The sequence below is a fragment of the Armigeres subalbatus genome, chromosome 3 (genome assembly GCF_024139115.2).
Source record: "Armigeres subalbatus isolate Guangzhou_Male chromosome 3, GZ_Asu_2, whole genome shotgun sequence".
Classification (NCBI taxonomy): Eukaryota; Metazoa; Arthropoda; class Insecta; order Diptera; family Culicidae; genus Armigeres; species Armigeres subalbatus.
This window is the reverse complement of record NC_085141.1, coordinates 281,381,155-281,398,200: the sequence shown is the minus strand read 5'-3', so window position 1 is coordinate 281,398,200 and position 17,046 is coordinate 281,381,155. Positions and strand designations below refer to the sequence as shown.

General features: G+C 39.6%; 1 protein-coding gene across 11 annotated transcripts in view; it reads left to right on the top strand.

Moving 5' to 3' along the window:
• LOC134224636 (uncharacterized) overlaps positions 1 to 17,046 on the top strand; it is a 155,019-nt gene that overhangs the window by 57,281 nt on the left and 80,692 nt on the right. For 9 of the 11 annotated variants that reach the window (XM_062704077.1, XM_062704082.1, XM_062704079.1 and 6 more), the window contains 2 exons: positions 3,360 to 3,536; positions 5,170 to 5,346. The exons of 1 other annotated variant lie outside the window; for it this stretch is intronic. In XM_062704077.1, coding sequence (XP_062560061.1) covers positions 3,360 to 3,536; positions 5,170 to 5,346 — 354 coding nt within the window. The remainder of the gene's footprint in view (positions 1 to 3,359; positions 3,537 to 5,169; positions 5,347 to 17,046) is intronic. One more of the 11 variants, XM_062704080.1, reaches the window with a different exon arrangement.

Here is a 17,046-nt window from a genome sequence, read left to right as displayed (position 1 = left end):
ATGATCAATTTCAGCGAACTTTTTCGACCATCTAAAATTATTGCTCTAGATATTTCAACGAAGAACTAGTGAATAATGACAACGTAATGAGCTTAGCTTATAGTTTAGTCTGACTGTACATATCAATGGTTGCTGGTGCAAATGGGGAAGAGTCGTTTGGCTGGAACCCATTTGGCCGAATGCCACTAGGTCGAACAAACCATTAGGCTGAAACCCATCTGGCCGAAAGTCATCCGGCCGAATAGGACATTTGGCAAATAGGACACTTAACCGATTAGAACATTTGGCCGAATAGAATATTAGGCCGAATAGCACATTTGACCGAATAGGACATTTGACCGAACATGTAATTTGAAAAGTGAGAAATGAGGAGTGAGAAATGAGAAGTGAGTAGTGAGACGTCTCACTGTAAAATGTGAAAAGCGCGAAGTGAATCGATCATGACGTCTCACTACTCACTTTGCGCTTCTCACTTTTTACAGAGAGAAGTGAGAAATGAGACGTCTCACTTCGCCCTACTCACATTTTACAGTGAGAAGGGTGAAATAATGAGTGAGAAGTGAGACGTCTTAATTCTCACTCCTTATTTCACACTACTCACTGTAAAATGTGAGTAGTGCCAAGTGAGACGTCTCATTTCTCACTTTTCTCTGTAAAAAGTGAGAAGCTCACTTCACGCTTCTCACTTTTCACAGTGAGAAATGAGGAGTGAAAATTAAAACATCTCACTTCTCACTCCTAGTTTCTCACTTCTCAATGTGAAAAATAAGACGTTCCACTTTTCACACCTCATTTATCACTTTTCAAATGACTTATTCGGCCAAATGTCCTGCTCGGCCAATAATATGTTCGGCCAAATGTCCTAATCGGCCAAATAATCTGTTCGGCTAAACATTCTATTCGGCCAAATGATCCATTCGGCCATTGACATATGCGGCCAAATGTCCTATTCGGCCAATGGTATATTCGGCCAAACAACTTTCAGCCTAGTGGCCTTCGGCCAAACGGTATTAGGCCAAACGGTCCTTCCCCGGTTAAAATTACACTTCGATCCAAGTGAATAGTGGTTGCGATTTACCATCTATTATCGAAGTACACGTTTCAGCAGCTCGCAAATGTTTACCAATAACGGCGTCGGCCAAGTCCTTACAGTCAGTTGGGGAAGGGAGGGAAGGTTAGTGCATGATCATTGTTGCTACTAGAGATCGAGAATACCACTGCATCTCCACAATTACCACGGGAAGGAAGTTGTGTTAGTTGGGAGGGTTAATCAGTGACATAGATCGGGATTCACTATGGGAAGTGATGTGACCTATGCAACTTCTATACAACTATGCTAGCATATCGTTATCTTGTTCAATTGTTCATCCTTCGTGAGGATAAACAATCAATCGATCAATGTGAGCGATTGTTCATATGAATTCTTGTCATCATTTCCTTAACGCAAGGAAAGTAGAAAAGAACCGGGATTTAAAATAAAAATAAGTAGATATTCACGCCATTTAAACCACATTGATAGTAATAGGAAAGCTCATGTCAATCAGCAACTCCTATTTTATCTCAATTTGAGGTTAAATAAGAATGCACAGCCATATTTTGTTAATTTACGTTTATTTTACATGTCGTTTATTTTTCATTACTTTCTTTTGTGTGGGTTATGAGTATGTTTTCATTTAGTTTTTCAACTATTGTTCACTCTTATGGATTCCATTATTGCAATTGAAATGCATTGTCCAAAAAGAATGAGCAAGATTTATTACCGTTTACATAAAAGTAGAAGAGTTGTTACCGACTGATCGGAACAATTTGGAAACATGGTAGTCAACTCATAAAATAGGAGGTAAGATGTCTGACGGGATTGATTTGGTACTGCGCGGTAGGAGAAATTTGTTTGGTTAGTTATCAAGTTAGGCACACCACATTGTACAAGAAAAATACACAGATAGGAGAATATTAGATAATTTACAGCACATGTAGAAGTAGTAACCCCTTTTTGTTGAAAACCCCTTAATACGTCAGTGTTGATCAAACATGTAGCCTACCTATCCCCCTAAAACTATAAAAGTCTTCAACGTTAAGGAGGTGGTACCCCTGATATTAGTTCCTGTGAGAGAAGAGAGATGGTGAAAAAAGAGGGAACTGGTAGAAGATTCGGGAGGGACGAACGATCGAGGAGATAGTCTTGAGAAAGCGACGAATACGGACGTAAAGAAGCTAGTTAAAAGCGAGTCAAGAGGAGTGTGTCCGACCGCGTGTGCAAAATTTGGAAGGTTCTGATACCGATTGTTGGGACAAGCACCCGGGATCCTCGAGTGCGCCGTGAAGTGTCGCTCTGGTGCATAGACGGAAACCAGCGCAAGGGAAAGGCTTTAAGAGCCGTTTGTCCACGACAGGCAATTTGGGACCTCAAGGCGAGGAGTAACCGGCGAGCTCATCGCTGGTGGCCAACGAGCAACGCTATCGTTGGGCCACACGCGACGGTTGACGGTAGCCCTCGTTTTGGCGGTGAGAGCGGTAGTGAGGCCCGGCGGGTTCGCCCCCGCTTGCTATCGCTCAAAATCCTATGGGTTACCTTCCCGTCAGCGAGCGATCGGGACGTCGGTAACAACCGTTACCAGATCAAGGATCATCGGGCCGAGGGAAGCTTATTGGCCGAAGCAGTCGGACGAAGCACGTGAAGATCGACCAACCATAGCCATACGGTGGTGGGAACCACCCCCACTCCCACATGTGCAACCAAAGAAACCGAAAACAACTGATCGTTTGGAGTACCCCGTTCCTCCCCCGTAACTACAGCTACAGAAAGTTTTTCAATCGCTGTATGTGTAGCAAGGACTAAGATAAACTGTTACACTTGTTGTTATTTAACTTGTTCATTGAACGACTGAAAAACTGAAAGACTAAAAAACAGAAAGACTGAAGGTATGAAAGATTGAAACACTTTGAGACTGAAAAACTGAAAGATATGTTTACAGAGTACACAAAAGAAATATCCAGGGGTGACATATTTAAAAGTGGCTACTGAACTATGCATCAGAATTCAATTATTCATGTTCTTTGATTTCATTGCAAATTACTTAAATTCTATCCAAACTGCGGATCGTGGCAGAAATGATTATAACATTATAACATTCAAATTTCATCATGTCTTTGCTTTGATTTCTGTATAAGAAGCACACATTTTTTGTATACACATTTAATGATTTTGTATACTGCCAAGATTGTATATCGAGCTATAAGAACTATGGGTTTGGTGGATTTCAAGGCCTATAAATATCAGCAGGGACTGCATTGCTTTGACTTTTGGTTCGAATATTTAATTATGTCACAGGTCTACAGAGACAGTAAATATTTTCTAGGAATTCCAAATGATAAAGACGACGACGATGATAATGATGGCATTCCGGACTTGCTGGATGACGATGATGACAATGATGGTATCGTGGACGCCGAGGATGACGACGATGACAACGACGGTATTCCGGATAGTGAGGATAAGGATGGAAAATCCTCAAGCAATGATCTTGATGGCGACGGTACGTAATACTACGTTCAGACTACGGAGTTATAACATGTTATGCAGATTATCGACAAGAAAAATTCCATCTAGATGATCTCATAATATGTAGTTCGAATATAGTATTCAGCTTTCAGTATTAATCGCTTGTGCGTATGATAGAATTTATAGATTAGATTTAAAAATCAAATATCATTACTTCACGTCCTCCCTTTCCATAAAAAATGAAGGAAAATTGAATTTGTCTGACAACCAGCAGTTATTGAATCAGAAAAATATATAAAGCTCTTTTAGTGGAATGTATTCAACCGTCTAAGACGAATTAAGGTCACTCCTGACGAAATCCACTTTTCAAAGTACTCGTGTTTTCAAGGGCAAACCATTCGATACGGAAGCAACGCACAACTGTCATTTTTATTTTTTCACGCATGCTGCGACGCAGCAAAGCTTAAAAAATAAAAATAACAGTTGTGCGTTGCTTCCGTATCGAATGGTGTGCCCTTGAAAACGCGAGTACTTTGAAAATTGGATTCCGTCAGGAGTGACCTTAAGTACTCTCCATTTAATTCCACCAATCAATTTTCGATATCTTTGCAGATACGTATTTCGACCACAACTGTGTGGTCGTCTTCAGTGTTTCGTACTTGACTCGACTTGAAGTCAAGTCAAGTACGAGACACTGAAGACTACCACACAATTATGGTCGAAATACGTATCTGCGAAGATATCGAAAATAATTGGTGGAATTAAATGGAGAGTACTTAATTCGTCTTAGACGGTTGAGTTATTGAATGATTTTTAGCATACGCAAAAACTGGCAAAACTGAACATGGAAAGCTGGAGAAGCTTGTTTCTTTCGAGACTTGTGTTCCATTTCACTTATGATTTCAGTTACTGTTCCAGTGTTCCGCCATATACTGATTTCCATCAGTTGTTCATTTTTTGCGTCAGCATGATCATAAAAATGTCATAGTTTTCATTACGTAGCCTGCAAAAATGATAATAGTTTCGCCTCCGCATCGTTGAATTTCAGTCATACTAAATATTGCAGTTTTGAAAATTAAACAACAAGATTTTTTTAAACAATCAAATATCCCCCGTTGGGTAGTTACTGTTACATTACATGCGATGTCCCCCTTAAAATGTCGCTGAGGTCATACAGACTACACCATAGTTTCCCAAAGTTATGGGTCGCGACACCCCAGCCTGTGTAAATCTTATGGAAGGGGGTCGCGACCCCCCAACTTTGGGAAGCTATAGACTACACAATAGAAATATTCTGGGGTGACATATTTATCTAATTCAAGACTGGCTACCAAAAACTGTTGATCAGATTTCAATTGTTCATGTTCTTCCATTTCATTGAAAATTACTAAAACTCTATCCAAACTGCGAATTGCTGCAGATTATAACATTATAACATTCAAATTTCATCATGCTTTTTCTTTAATTTCTGTATAAGAGGCACAAATTTTGTGTATAAGAATTTGGCGATTTTGTATAATGCCAAGATTGTATACCGAATTGTAAGAACTACGGGTTCGGTGGATCTCAAGGCTTATAAATATCAGTAGGGACTCCATTGCATTGACTTTTGGTTTGAATATTTTATTGAGGACATGTCGTAGATCTAGACAGTCAATATTTTCTAGGAATTCCAAATGATAAAGACGACGACGATGATAATGATGGCATTCCGGACGTGCTGGATGACGATGATGACAATGATGGTATCGTGGACGCCGAGGATGACGACGATGATAACGACGGTATTCCGGATAGTGAGGATAAGGATGGAAAATCCTTGAGCAATGATCTCGATGGCGACGGTACGTAATACTACGTTCAGACTACGGTGTTATAACATGTTATGCAGATTATCGACAAGGAAAATGCCATTTAGATGATCTCATAATATGCTATGTAGTTTGAATATAGTATTCAGCTTTCAGTATTATTTGCTTGTGCGTATGATAAAATCTATAGATTAGTTTTGAATATCAGATAGCATTACTTCACGTCCTCCCTGTACAATAAAACTGAAGGAAAATTAAATTTATCTGACATTCAGCAGTAATCGAATGATTTTAGAATACGCAAAAACTGGCATGGCACCGAACATGGAATGTTGAAGAAGTTTATTACTTTTTCTAGTTGAGATCCATTTCATTGCTTGTGTACCGACAATTTCATTCTCACAATCTCATACGAAATTTTTGATTTTAGTTACTGTTCTAGTGTTCCGCCATATACTGATTTTCATCAATTTGTACCATTTTCTCGTCAGCAGGATCATAATATGTCATAGTTTTCACAACATGGACTGAATGAATGATAGTCGTTACGCCATCGCATCTTTGAATTTTAGTCATACTATTGCAGATCTGCCAATTTCTCTGTTCATCAGAAGCAGACAATAATAATTATTGTTTTTGAGCAATCGAATATTCCCAGTAGGGTAGCTTCTCTCAAATTGCTGGCATTGCATGTCATAAAATGTCGGGGTTCTGCAAGGCAATAAAAAACTAGCCTTCCCTTTGCCTTTTTGATGGCATAAATCTCAATAAATCTAGACCAACATTTGAAAAGGGCGTTACAGCCAAAATTTGTTCCTGCTGATTTTTCGTCTACATATATACACAGTTAAAAATTCTGAAAATTACATGTCATGGAAATATTTGAACGCATATTTTTGTGTTTTATAACCTCTATTTTTACCACCAACTTTTTCTTGTATGCAATATTGAATACAAGCTCCATAGTAACGACGACCTGTAATTTTAAAAAGTGATGGAAAAATGAGTCGAATCGAACGGAGCCTTTTTGTTACATCATATATGCTGTAACATTTTCATACTGTGTAGCTATATATGTAGACAAAGAATCCGAAGGAATAAATTTTGGCTGTTACGCCCTTTTCAAATGTTGGTCTAGAAATAATCAATTTTATTCTTTACTAGTCGGCCCGGCAGACGTTGTCCTGCATAGTAGGCGAAAATGCGCGTTGTGAACTGCTCATGCGAAATGTCCATACGAATCTTTATTTTAGTTTTTCACGATTTGCTCAACTTTGATCGTGTTTTTTCAGGAAGAAATATCATATAAACCCGTCGGAAACAATAACGAACATTTCTGCTGAAGAATGAAGATAATCCATCCATCTGTTTTCGGATACGAACACAGACCATTTCATGTTTATATACAAGAGAAGAAAAGAAGAAGAAGGGAAGAAGAAGAAGAAGATAGATTAGTAGGAAACCCTAAATTTCGCGGTATTATTTTGGACCCTCTTTGTGACATTTGCTCAACTTTTGAACTTAAACCTTACTGGCTTCGAGTAAATAGAAAGGCTCTGCATTTGCTTGACTAGTTTCCTATGGCTTAATAACAATAATTAGGTGAAATTTGAGTGAAAACAGTTTGTTTAATAATGCAAGCGTTACAATGCTTTTCTCTTTAAAACATGCATCGCGGAAAATCTCAAGCGCACACAATAAGTTCGTGTCTTCTTGTTCTTATTGGCATTACATCCCTTTACATTACATTACTGGGACAGAGCCGCCTCCCAGCTTAGTGTTCATTAAGCACTTTCACAGTTATTAAACTGCGAGGTTTCTTAGCCAGGTTACCATTTTTGCATTCGTATATCATGAGGCTAGCACGATGATACTTTTATGCCCAGGGAAATAGAGACAATTTCCAATCCGAAAATTGCCTAGACCGGCACCGGGAATCGAACCCAGCCACCCTCAGCGTCTTACCGCACGGCTAAGGAGGGCCCACCAATAAGTTCGTGTCGAAACAGTGAATTTAATACGCAGGGATTTTCTCATTGAAGCACGCCAATTGAAGAATAAGACTTTTCTTTGAAAATTGGACTTTGATTAGACTAATTTGATGGTGTTCAAGTCATTTGAGGGCCCAGAAAATGTAGAACTGTTCAAAACTAAAAATATTTTCATATCAGAAAGATGCAATTTTCAGCGGTTTATCATTGCATATTTCTATTTCATAAATAAGACTTCCATCTATGCAAATTTCATTTAATTTTATGCTAATTTAAAGCATTTAATGCCGTGATCTCCGCATGTGTCAACAGAATGGAGGTAATAAACCATAGAGGACAATAACGTATAGCCGCCAGACATTCTAAATACTCACGCTCCTCTAATGTGGACGTGTACAATACACATGTGGAAGTATTGGCTTGAGAAATGGATTGCGAGTGATTTGACTATGCGTCCAATTTGGGAATCTCGAGCTCGATCAGTAGCCGCTAGGTTGCGAAGGCCGACGGAGGTCCTTCGTAGCTTAGTTGGTTAAAGCACCAGTCTAGCGTACTGTAGGGTCATGGGTTCGAGTCCCATCGAAGGGGTTACCTCCAATACATTTTCCAAATCATTATCTTCCACATAACGTACATATTCACATATGAGTTTTCATAACATTGTAAATTAACGTCCAAGTCGGGTGGTTTAAGGACATAGTTGGAAGAGTACCACGATGGCAGCCAATATGGCACCGGACCTTCCACGGGCCAACCCCACACCTCCCGCACTCCTCTCCCACCAACATTCGAATGCATCGAACAGCATCGAACAAAAGTTTAATATTCAAATTACTAACCTGCTCACAGCATATTTATCCACTTCCCGTGATAATGAACATGTTTATCCAAAGAGTCTTATGCATTTCGGCTCGAATAATATCATAAATCAGCAGTTTCGTGCCAATTTATTAGCCGTTCGCGATTTGGTGGGCTTATCACTGCACTTCACTTCTTCTCAAAGGGCACTGAAAAAATCAAGTTGTCACTCACTTCTCCGCACATGAGGAGCCCGAAATGTTGATGGAATGCAAATTAAACATCACAGTCACTTGTTTAAACCGAAAACTTAATATAAACTGCTAATTTTGCCCGAAAAAAACGATTAAAAACTGATCGCGGAGCGAATGTAAACAACGGCACCGGCAGCAGCAGACTAATAATTAGGGTGGCTCAAAAAATAATTTTGCTCAGCCACGCTCAGTCGATTGTGATTTATAATTTGGGTGTCATCCGATGGCTTGGGCTGGTTTGAATAGAGGCTTACCGTGCACAAGTCGTTTCAGGTTTGTATGACAGTTTATATGGCGAGGTTGAATTTAACATTATTCTGATTATGGTGCTTCGTCATTGGGCCCTGGCGAGGGGGGAGACCATATGACTGGATGAAATATTCAAGAGCTTCAACTCCATAGACAATCCATATTGAATGATCGTTCCATTAGTTGCGAATCGATTTTAATCGAGGTTGCGAATCTTTAGCATGAATTTTCTCAGAAAAAAAAAATTCTCAGAAGGCATCAGTGAAACGTGCAATTAAACAAAATACCCAGAATTTGTCTTTGATATATATCGCACCAGGGGCAGATACTGCTAGTCTAGTCTGTCTACACTATCGCACCAGGGGCAGATGCTTCATACAAGAAGTGTGACATGGGGGTGATGTCTAAATGCTATTTTTGCGTTACGTTATCAATGGATCTTTCCTGCGGTGTGGTTTTCTTTCAGTAAAGTCCCTGGAATGTTGCTTTCAGCTATGTGGGTTCTCTTTTCGCCAGCGTATGGAGGGAAGGCACTGTAGCCAGTGTAATAAAAGGTTTAGTTTCCATACTAGTTTTCATACAAACTTGAACCGGCATGCGCTCAACCACTTTTTGTTCAAATCGGTTTTTGGAGGACACTCGGAGCATGGGACGGAATTGAGTCAGCGTGGTGGCGCTGGGTCGTTTTTTGAACCACCCTACTAATATTCTTTGTTTTTTTTAATACGACACCAATACTACTACAGTATATGACAGTTTTTATTGTACAAATACTTTCAAAGCTTTGTTTTGGTACTCAACCCACCTTCACCTTAATCCCCGGAAATAGGCAATTAACTTTGATTGAACAAATTTTATAAGCTAATTATCTAATACATGCATTCATCTCTTAGACTAGGTGTTCCGTGTCTTCTTAACACTATCATCCTTATTTGCTATGTCATATTTTTAGTTATTATTAATACATTTCAATTGCCTCTGGCAGTTAGATTTTTTTTCCTCTGGTTGAATTGAACCATGTAGGAATAACAATGTTTTCAACTTAAACTAAACTTAACCTATTTTATACTAAGGGTACAAGGAGTTAATCGTTGCAATAGAAGATTGCAACGATTTTTGTCTAAAATTGGAAATTATTTTGTTGGACATTTGTTGCAATGTCTCAATATTAGAAATTGTATGAAGTTCATTGGTACTATACCACGGAGGCAACTTCAGAATCGTTTTCAAAATTTTATTTTGAATCCTCTGGAGTGCCTTCTTTCTGGTATTGCAGCAACTAGTCCATATTGGCACAGCATACAACATTATTTATTTATCATCAGACTAAGGCCGGAGTGGCCTGTGCTGCACATAAAAGACTTCTCCATTCAGCTCGGTCCATGGCTGCACTTCGCCAACCACGCAGTCTGCGGAGGGTCCGCAAGTCGTCCTCCACCTGATCGATCCACCTTGCCCGCTGTGCACCTCGCCTTCTTGTTCCCGTCGGATCGTTGTCGAGAACCATTTTCACCGGATTACTGTCCGACATTCTGGCTACGTGCCCGGCCCACCGCAGTCTTCCGATTTTCGCGGTGTGAACGATGGATGGTTCTCCCAACAGCTGATGCAACTCGTGGTTCATTCACCTCCTCCACGTACCGTCCGCCATCTGCACCCCACCATAGATGGTACGCAACACTTTCCTTTCGAAAACTCCCAGTGCGCGTTGGTCCTCCACGAGCATCGTCCAGGTCTCGTTTCCGTAGAGAACTACCGGTCTTATAAGCGTTTTGTAGATAGTCAGTTTGGTGCGGCGGCGAACTCTATTCGATCGGAGCGTCTTGCGGAGTCCAAAGTACGTTCCAGCCACTATGCGTCTCCGAATTTCTATGCTGGTATCGTTATCGGCGGTCACCAGTGAGCCCAAGTACACGAATTCTTCAACCACCTCGATTTCGTCACCACCGATAGAAACTCGTGGTGGGTGGCTCACATTGACCTCTCTTGAGCCTCTTCCTTCGTCTTCGTCTTCGACGTGTTGATGACTAGTCCAATCCGTTTAGCTTCGCTTTTCAGTCTGATGTAGGCTTCCTCCATCCTCTCAAAGTTACGTGCCATGATATCAATGTCGTCGGCGAAACCAAATAACTGGGCGGACTTCGTGAAAATCGTACCACTCGTGTCAATCCCTGCCCTTCGTATTACTCCCTCCAAAGCGATGTTGAATAGCAAACACGAAAGATCATCACCTTGCCGTAACCCGTAGTGGATATAGACACTTAATATATTTGTTACATTTGGCTTGAAGGCCTTCAATGTGATTTTTAAAAGTTAATTTTTGATCTAGCAGAAGTCCTAAATATTTAGCTTCGCTAGACCAATTAATTGGAATCCCATTCATAGTGACAATATGTCTGCTAGAAGGTTTCAAATAAGAAGCTCTCGGCTTATGTGGGAAAATTATAAGCATTCGGGGAATTTTTCCATTTTCGCAAGTAAGTGGAGAAAATATCCAAAATTTTTTGCAATCTACTACAAATGACACGAAGGCTTCGCCCTTTGGCTGAGAGGCCCGTGTCATCTGCAAACAAAGATTTTTGACACCCTGGTGGTAAATCAGGTAAGTCAGAAGTAAAAATGTTATACAATATGGGCCCCAGTATGCTGCCTTGGGGAACACCAGCTCTAACAGGTAATCTATCAGATTTAGAATTCTGATAGTTTATCTGCAGTGAGCGATCTGATAAATAATTTTGGATCAGTTTAATAATGTACAGAGGAAAATTAAAATTCATCAATTTTACAATCAAACCTTCATGCCAAACACTGTCAAATGCTTTCTCTATATCAAGAAGAGCAACTCCAGTCGAATATCCTTCAGATTTGTTGAGCCGAATTAAGTTCGTAACTCTTAATAACTGATGAGTGGTTGAATGCCCATGGCGAAAACCAAATTGCTCATCAGCAAAAATAGAATTGTCATTAATATGAACCATCATTCTATTTAAAATAATCTTTTCAAACAGTTTGCTTATTGAAGAAAGCAAACTGATTGGGCGATAACTAGAAACCTCAGCTCTCAGGAAGTTTTTTGATAAGTATGTAGAAAATACCATCATCACCCGGTGCTTTCATATTTTTAAATTTCCTAGTAATAGATCTCACTTCATCCAAATTAGTTCCCAACGAAGGGTCAAAAACATTCTCTTGATTGAGAATGTCTTCGAAGCTCCGTGTAACCTGATCCTCAATTTGACTAGTGAGACCTAGACTAAAATTATGGGCACTCTCGAACTGCTGAGCAAGTTTTTGAGCCTTTTCGCCATTTGTAAATAAAATTTTATTTCCCTCTTTAAGCGCTGGAATTGACTTTTGAGTTTTTTTTTTAAGAATTTTTGTTAATTTCCAAAAGGGTTTCGAACTGGGATCCAACTTCGAGACATTATTCTCAAAGTTGATATTTCTCAGAATAGCGAAACATTTTTTAATTTCATTTTGCAAATCTCGCCAAATAACTTTCAACGCGGGATCGCGAGTTCTTTGGTATTGCCGTTGCCTCACATTTTTAAGACGGATAAGTAGCTGAAGATCATTGTCAATAATAATGGAGTTGAATTTAATTTCACATTTAGGAATTGCAATGCCTCTGGCTTCGACAATTAAATTTGTCAAAGATACGAGAGCATTATCAACATCACTTTTGGTATCGAGAGGAATATCAACATCAAAATTCCTATCGATATACGTTTTATATAAATCCCAATCAGCTCTATGATAAGTAAAAGTAGAGCTGATTGGGTTATAAATGGCTTCTTGTGAGATTTCAAACGTCACAGGAAGGTGATCAGCGTCAAAGTCAGCATGAGTTACCAATTGGCCACACAACTGACTTGAATCCGTTAAAACTAAATCATTTGTAGAAGAATGGAAGAAAAACAAATTGGTCCATTGGGATATTGAATAGTATAATATCCCGCAAAACAATCTTTAAATAAAATTTTACCATTGAATTTGCTTTGAGCATTATTCCATGAACAGTGTTTGGAATTGAAGTCACCAATTACGAAGAATTTTGATTTGTTGCGAGTCAGGATTTGAAGATCAGCTTTCAACAAATTATTTTGCTGCGCATTGCATTGAAAAGGCAAGTAGGCTGCATTGTAGGAAAATTGTCCAAAATTTGTTTCAACAGAAACTCCCAAGGTCTCAAAAACTTTGGTTTCGAACGAAGAAAATAATTTATGTTTGATACGTCTATTAATGACAATGGCGACCCCACCACAGGCGCTGTCAAGACGATCATTTCTGTAGATAAAATAATTTGGATCTCTTTTAATGGAGAGTCCTGGTTTTGAATAAGTTTCTGTTATAATGGCTATATGCACATTATGAACTGTTAGGAAGTTGAATAATTCATCTTCCTTACCCTTTAGAGAGCGGGCATTCCAATTTAGAACTTTCACACAATTATTTGGATCCACTGAAACGGAGTCCGATAACAATTTTTTGTGTGTACTTTATACCAACCTGAACAGCTTCAGGAATGATATTTGCTTTGAACATTGCATCAATCATGTGATGCAATTGTTCAGTTAAAAAATCAAAATCGGAAGCAGTCATGCTACCTGAATCGGCAACATGACCGTTATTTTCCGTTGGGACATGGGTATAAACCTCATTTTGAGAAGAGAAATTTTGTCTACCAGCAGCGATGTTTGCATACGTAGGTACATTGGAAAAATTGGAATTTACTGAAGTGATTGCTACCCGTTGACGAGCGGCAAAATTTGTTTGTGATTTGTGGTGGGTATGAATTGGTCGACCGGTAACTGGTTTCGAAGTTTGAGTGTTTGAAAAATTTCTACTCGTCGAATCTGGGATCCGATTGGAATTTCCCGTCATTAATTTTGCACGGGAATTCAAAACTTTTTTGCGTGAAGGGCATTCCCAGAAATTGGATTTATGATTGCCCCCACAATTTGCACACTTAAATTTATTGGAATCTTCTCTCACAGGACAGGCGTCCTTGGCGTGTGAGGTTCCACCACAAATCATGCATTTAGCATCCATGTGACAATGTTTGGTTCCATGACCCCACTTTTGGCACTTACGGCACTGGGTGGGGTTTTAGAAATTTCCCCCAGGCCTGCGGAAATGTTCCCATGTAACACGGACATGGGACATAATACAGGCCTTTTCCAAACTTTTCATATTATTTAGTTCACTTTTGTTAAAATGAACTAAATAAAATTCTTGAGAAATGCCCCTCTGGGAGTGGGATTTCTTTTTCATCTTAATTACTTGGACTGATGAAAATCCAAGTAATTGAGAAATTTCAATTTTAATCTCATCCAGTGATTTGTCATCACTGGGGAGACCTTTCAAGACGACTTTGAACAATCGCTCAGTTTTGTCGTCGTATGTGAAGAATTTATGACGCTTCTCAGTTAAATACTGAAGAAGACGTTTGCGATCGTCAAAAGATCCCGGCAAAACGCGGCAGTCACCCTTCCTAGCAATCTGAAATGAAACCTTGATCCCGTGAAGGTTACTCAAGATTTCATTCCGAAAGCCAAAAAACTCGGCAACAGATACCACAATTGGCGGAATCCGTTGTTTCTTCGCATGAATCGAATCAGCTGGGCTAAAGGTAGATTCAATTTGCTCAATTTCATCATTAAACAAATCGAACTGATTGCTCAGTTCGATAGGAGAAGAAATAATGTCAACGTTAGATTTAGAAGGAATGTCAGAAGTCTCCAGCTTCCTTCTATTTTTTCCGCGCTTGGGCAGGACGGCCTTGAAACCTTGTTTCTTTGAAGGAAGTGGAGAATTCAGAGACTCCCCCTTCCTCTTGTTTTTATTAATGCTCATTGCTGAGCGTGGAGACGTGACCTTTTACCACCGCTTGTCGGAATTTTACTTCCGCAAACGGGTCCAACGTAAAACGAAGACACGGGTCCTTGCAAAGATCGTAACGGGATCAGTGAGTACAAATAGCGCTGAGAAGCACTGTTGAAATTAAAATAGCTTCGGGTAGTATTAAAAACTTCCTTCCGCAAAGAGAGAAAGCACAGCACGAAAGCACGATGCGGTCTGATCTTTTATTTCTTTATTGAGGCTTCGCCACCGTCGGGGAAGGGTCGTTTGGCCGAAACCCATTCGGCCGAATGCCACTACGCCGAACAAACTATTATTGATGTTATAGAAGACATCAACGGAAGATTCATTATTGCCTTTATTCTTCAAAGCTTACTTATGTCTTATGTGGTCATAGTTTGCAGTCACTGGATTTTTGATACTCTTGAAACGAACAAAGTGTATTCGATTGCCATGTGGAATGTTCCGTTTTTCCATAAGGAATTAAATGATTCAGACACACAAACATCTTCTTGAATATTCGTTAGTAGGAGATTAAGGTAATAGTTCTGTTGATGTTTAATATGATTGATGTGGTTAAGTACTAGGCTAGCAGTTCTGTCAAATATAAACACTAGTGTTTAATTTTCCCAACCGACTGGAAGTAGTATTTGTTCGTTTTCTGAATCTGGAATAAAGTCCGATAACAGTTCCGATAACATTTCTTCTGCAGTTTTTAAAAAGCTTTCATAAGATATTGTTTGCGCATGTTCCGGTGGATAATACACAGAGGAGAAAACATGGATTTTTTCTGCAATGTTAGACTTAACCCAAACATGTTCAAAGTTTTTATATTTTTTGGTAGTTATTATTTCTGAATCAAAATGTGTAGAGATTGCGATTAGAACTCCACCGTCAGACGATTTTTTTAGATTCTGAGAAATCGAGGTCGTCCTTGATTATATTAAAGCTGCTTCCAAAAAGTTTTTCACTATTCACGCTTTCATCCCAGCTGGTTTCAGTTGCCAAAATAACCGAGAAGGACAAGCTTAAGATGTTATTATGAATTTCCTTCATTTTAGCTGGGCTTTCATGCGATTGAAATTTTGACAGAAAATCAAAATTTCAGTCGCATTTTGTTTTGATGAAGAACTTGTTGGAAGTACGTTGGTTGTTAAAATATTTACCCCATCGGTCGATAAGATAGTGCTACTTTCTGAAGCCGAAGAAGGCGTCCTTACTTACGAAAATTTCCGGGAGAAGGAGAGTGGTACCTCGTTGTGCTCTCCCGTAGTTGTTGCATGCGATTTGTCCGCTCGTATGGACCGGTATTGTCGATATGACTGTAGACCAGCTGCAGCTTCAGCTGGTCCAATTCTGTATTCCTGATGAACTTGGCTAAATATTTGATGTAGATGTTCTGGTGCCGTCGGCAGTCCTCCAGATGCAAGGAGCACCCTGATGCTCGTTGGAGTCATTCCCTCGATGCATACATTGACAGACTGGTCTTTCATGTATGCCAAAAAAACCCGACAACCTTCATAATGCTCGGGCCACGTAGTCTGGCTAAGCAAACGGCCGTCTCCTTCGGTGAATTGCTGGGTCAGACGGACGATGTGTGGTCTCGTCGGATCTAACTCAAATTGGCTGTCAGGATTCGGTAGCTGTTTTTCCTGTTGTTGATGATGATTTTGTTTTTGTTGTTGCTGTTGCTGGTATGGTTGTTGAAGGCATTGCAGATTTCCGATATTTGGTGCATTCTGTTGGTTGTGGATTGGTGAAGGGATTTTTTTGGGTTTTAACCTCGGTAGAGGTTATTCATCCCATTGGTATATTTTTACATATTGTACAGTTCAAATGTGATTGAGTAATTGACATTTTTTTAAAAATAATTTACTAATCTTTTCTCTCCTTCTTGATCGTTATTGAGAATTTCTCCAATTGTTGATCGATTCGCTTCATTGGTGTTCGAATGCTCTACATTCCGTTAGTAGGTGAGGAACTGTTACAGGCACTCCACATGTTAAGCATATGTGGAAAAGATGTTGATGAGTCAATCTTGTGTGACCAATCCTTAGGCGACTAATAGCTCTTCTTTCGGTAGCAATATGTCTGTCCTTCCACTGTACAGCTGTAGATTTGATGGTTCTTAGGAAGGTTGTACAGTAGCGGTTCGATAACTGCAAAATGTTTACTTTTCAGTTAACGAATACCGTTCGATAACTGCAACGCATTCTAGACATCAAACGATTGTCAATCGACGTCAGATGCAATAAAAGTGCATCTAAATGTGCAGCGCAATGCAGCTGTCATTGAGTCTGACATCAGTTTGAAGTTTAGCGGTCCGATAACTGCAAAACTGTTGCAACTATCGAATTGCAGTTAAAAAGCATTGCAGTTAAATCACTTGCAGTTATCGAACGTCAACTGTACTGGTTCTCCATTGCAAGTCAAGTTTATGATTTACGATATTTCAATACATCCCAACTAGGAACGCTGCCATAATGGTAAAATACTTCATCTCCATCGGCCTTTGGCAGCGAATCCACTCTGTCATTTCCGGTAATATCTACATGTGCTGGGACCCAACATAACCTGAC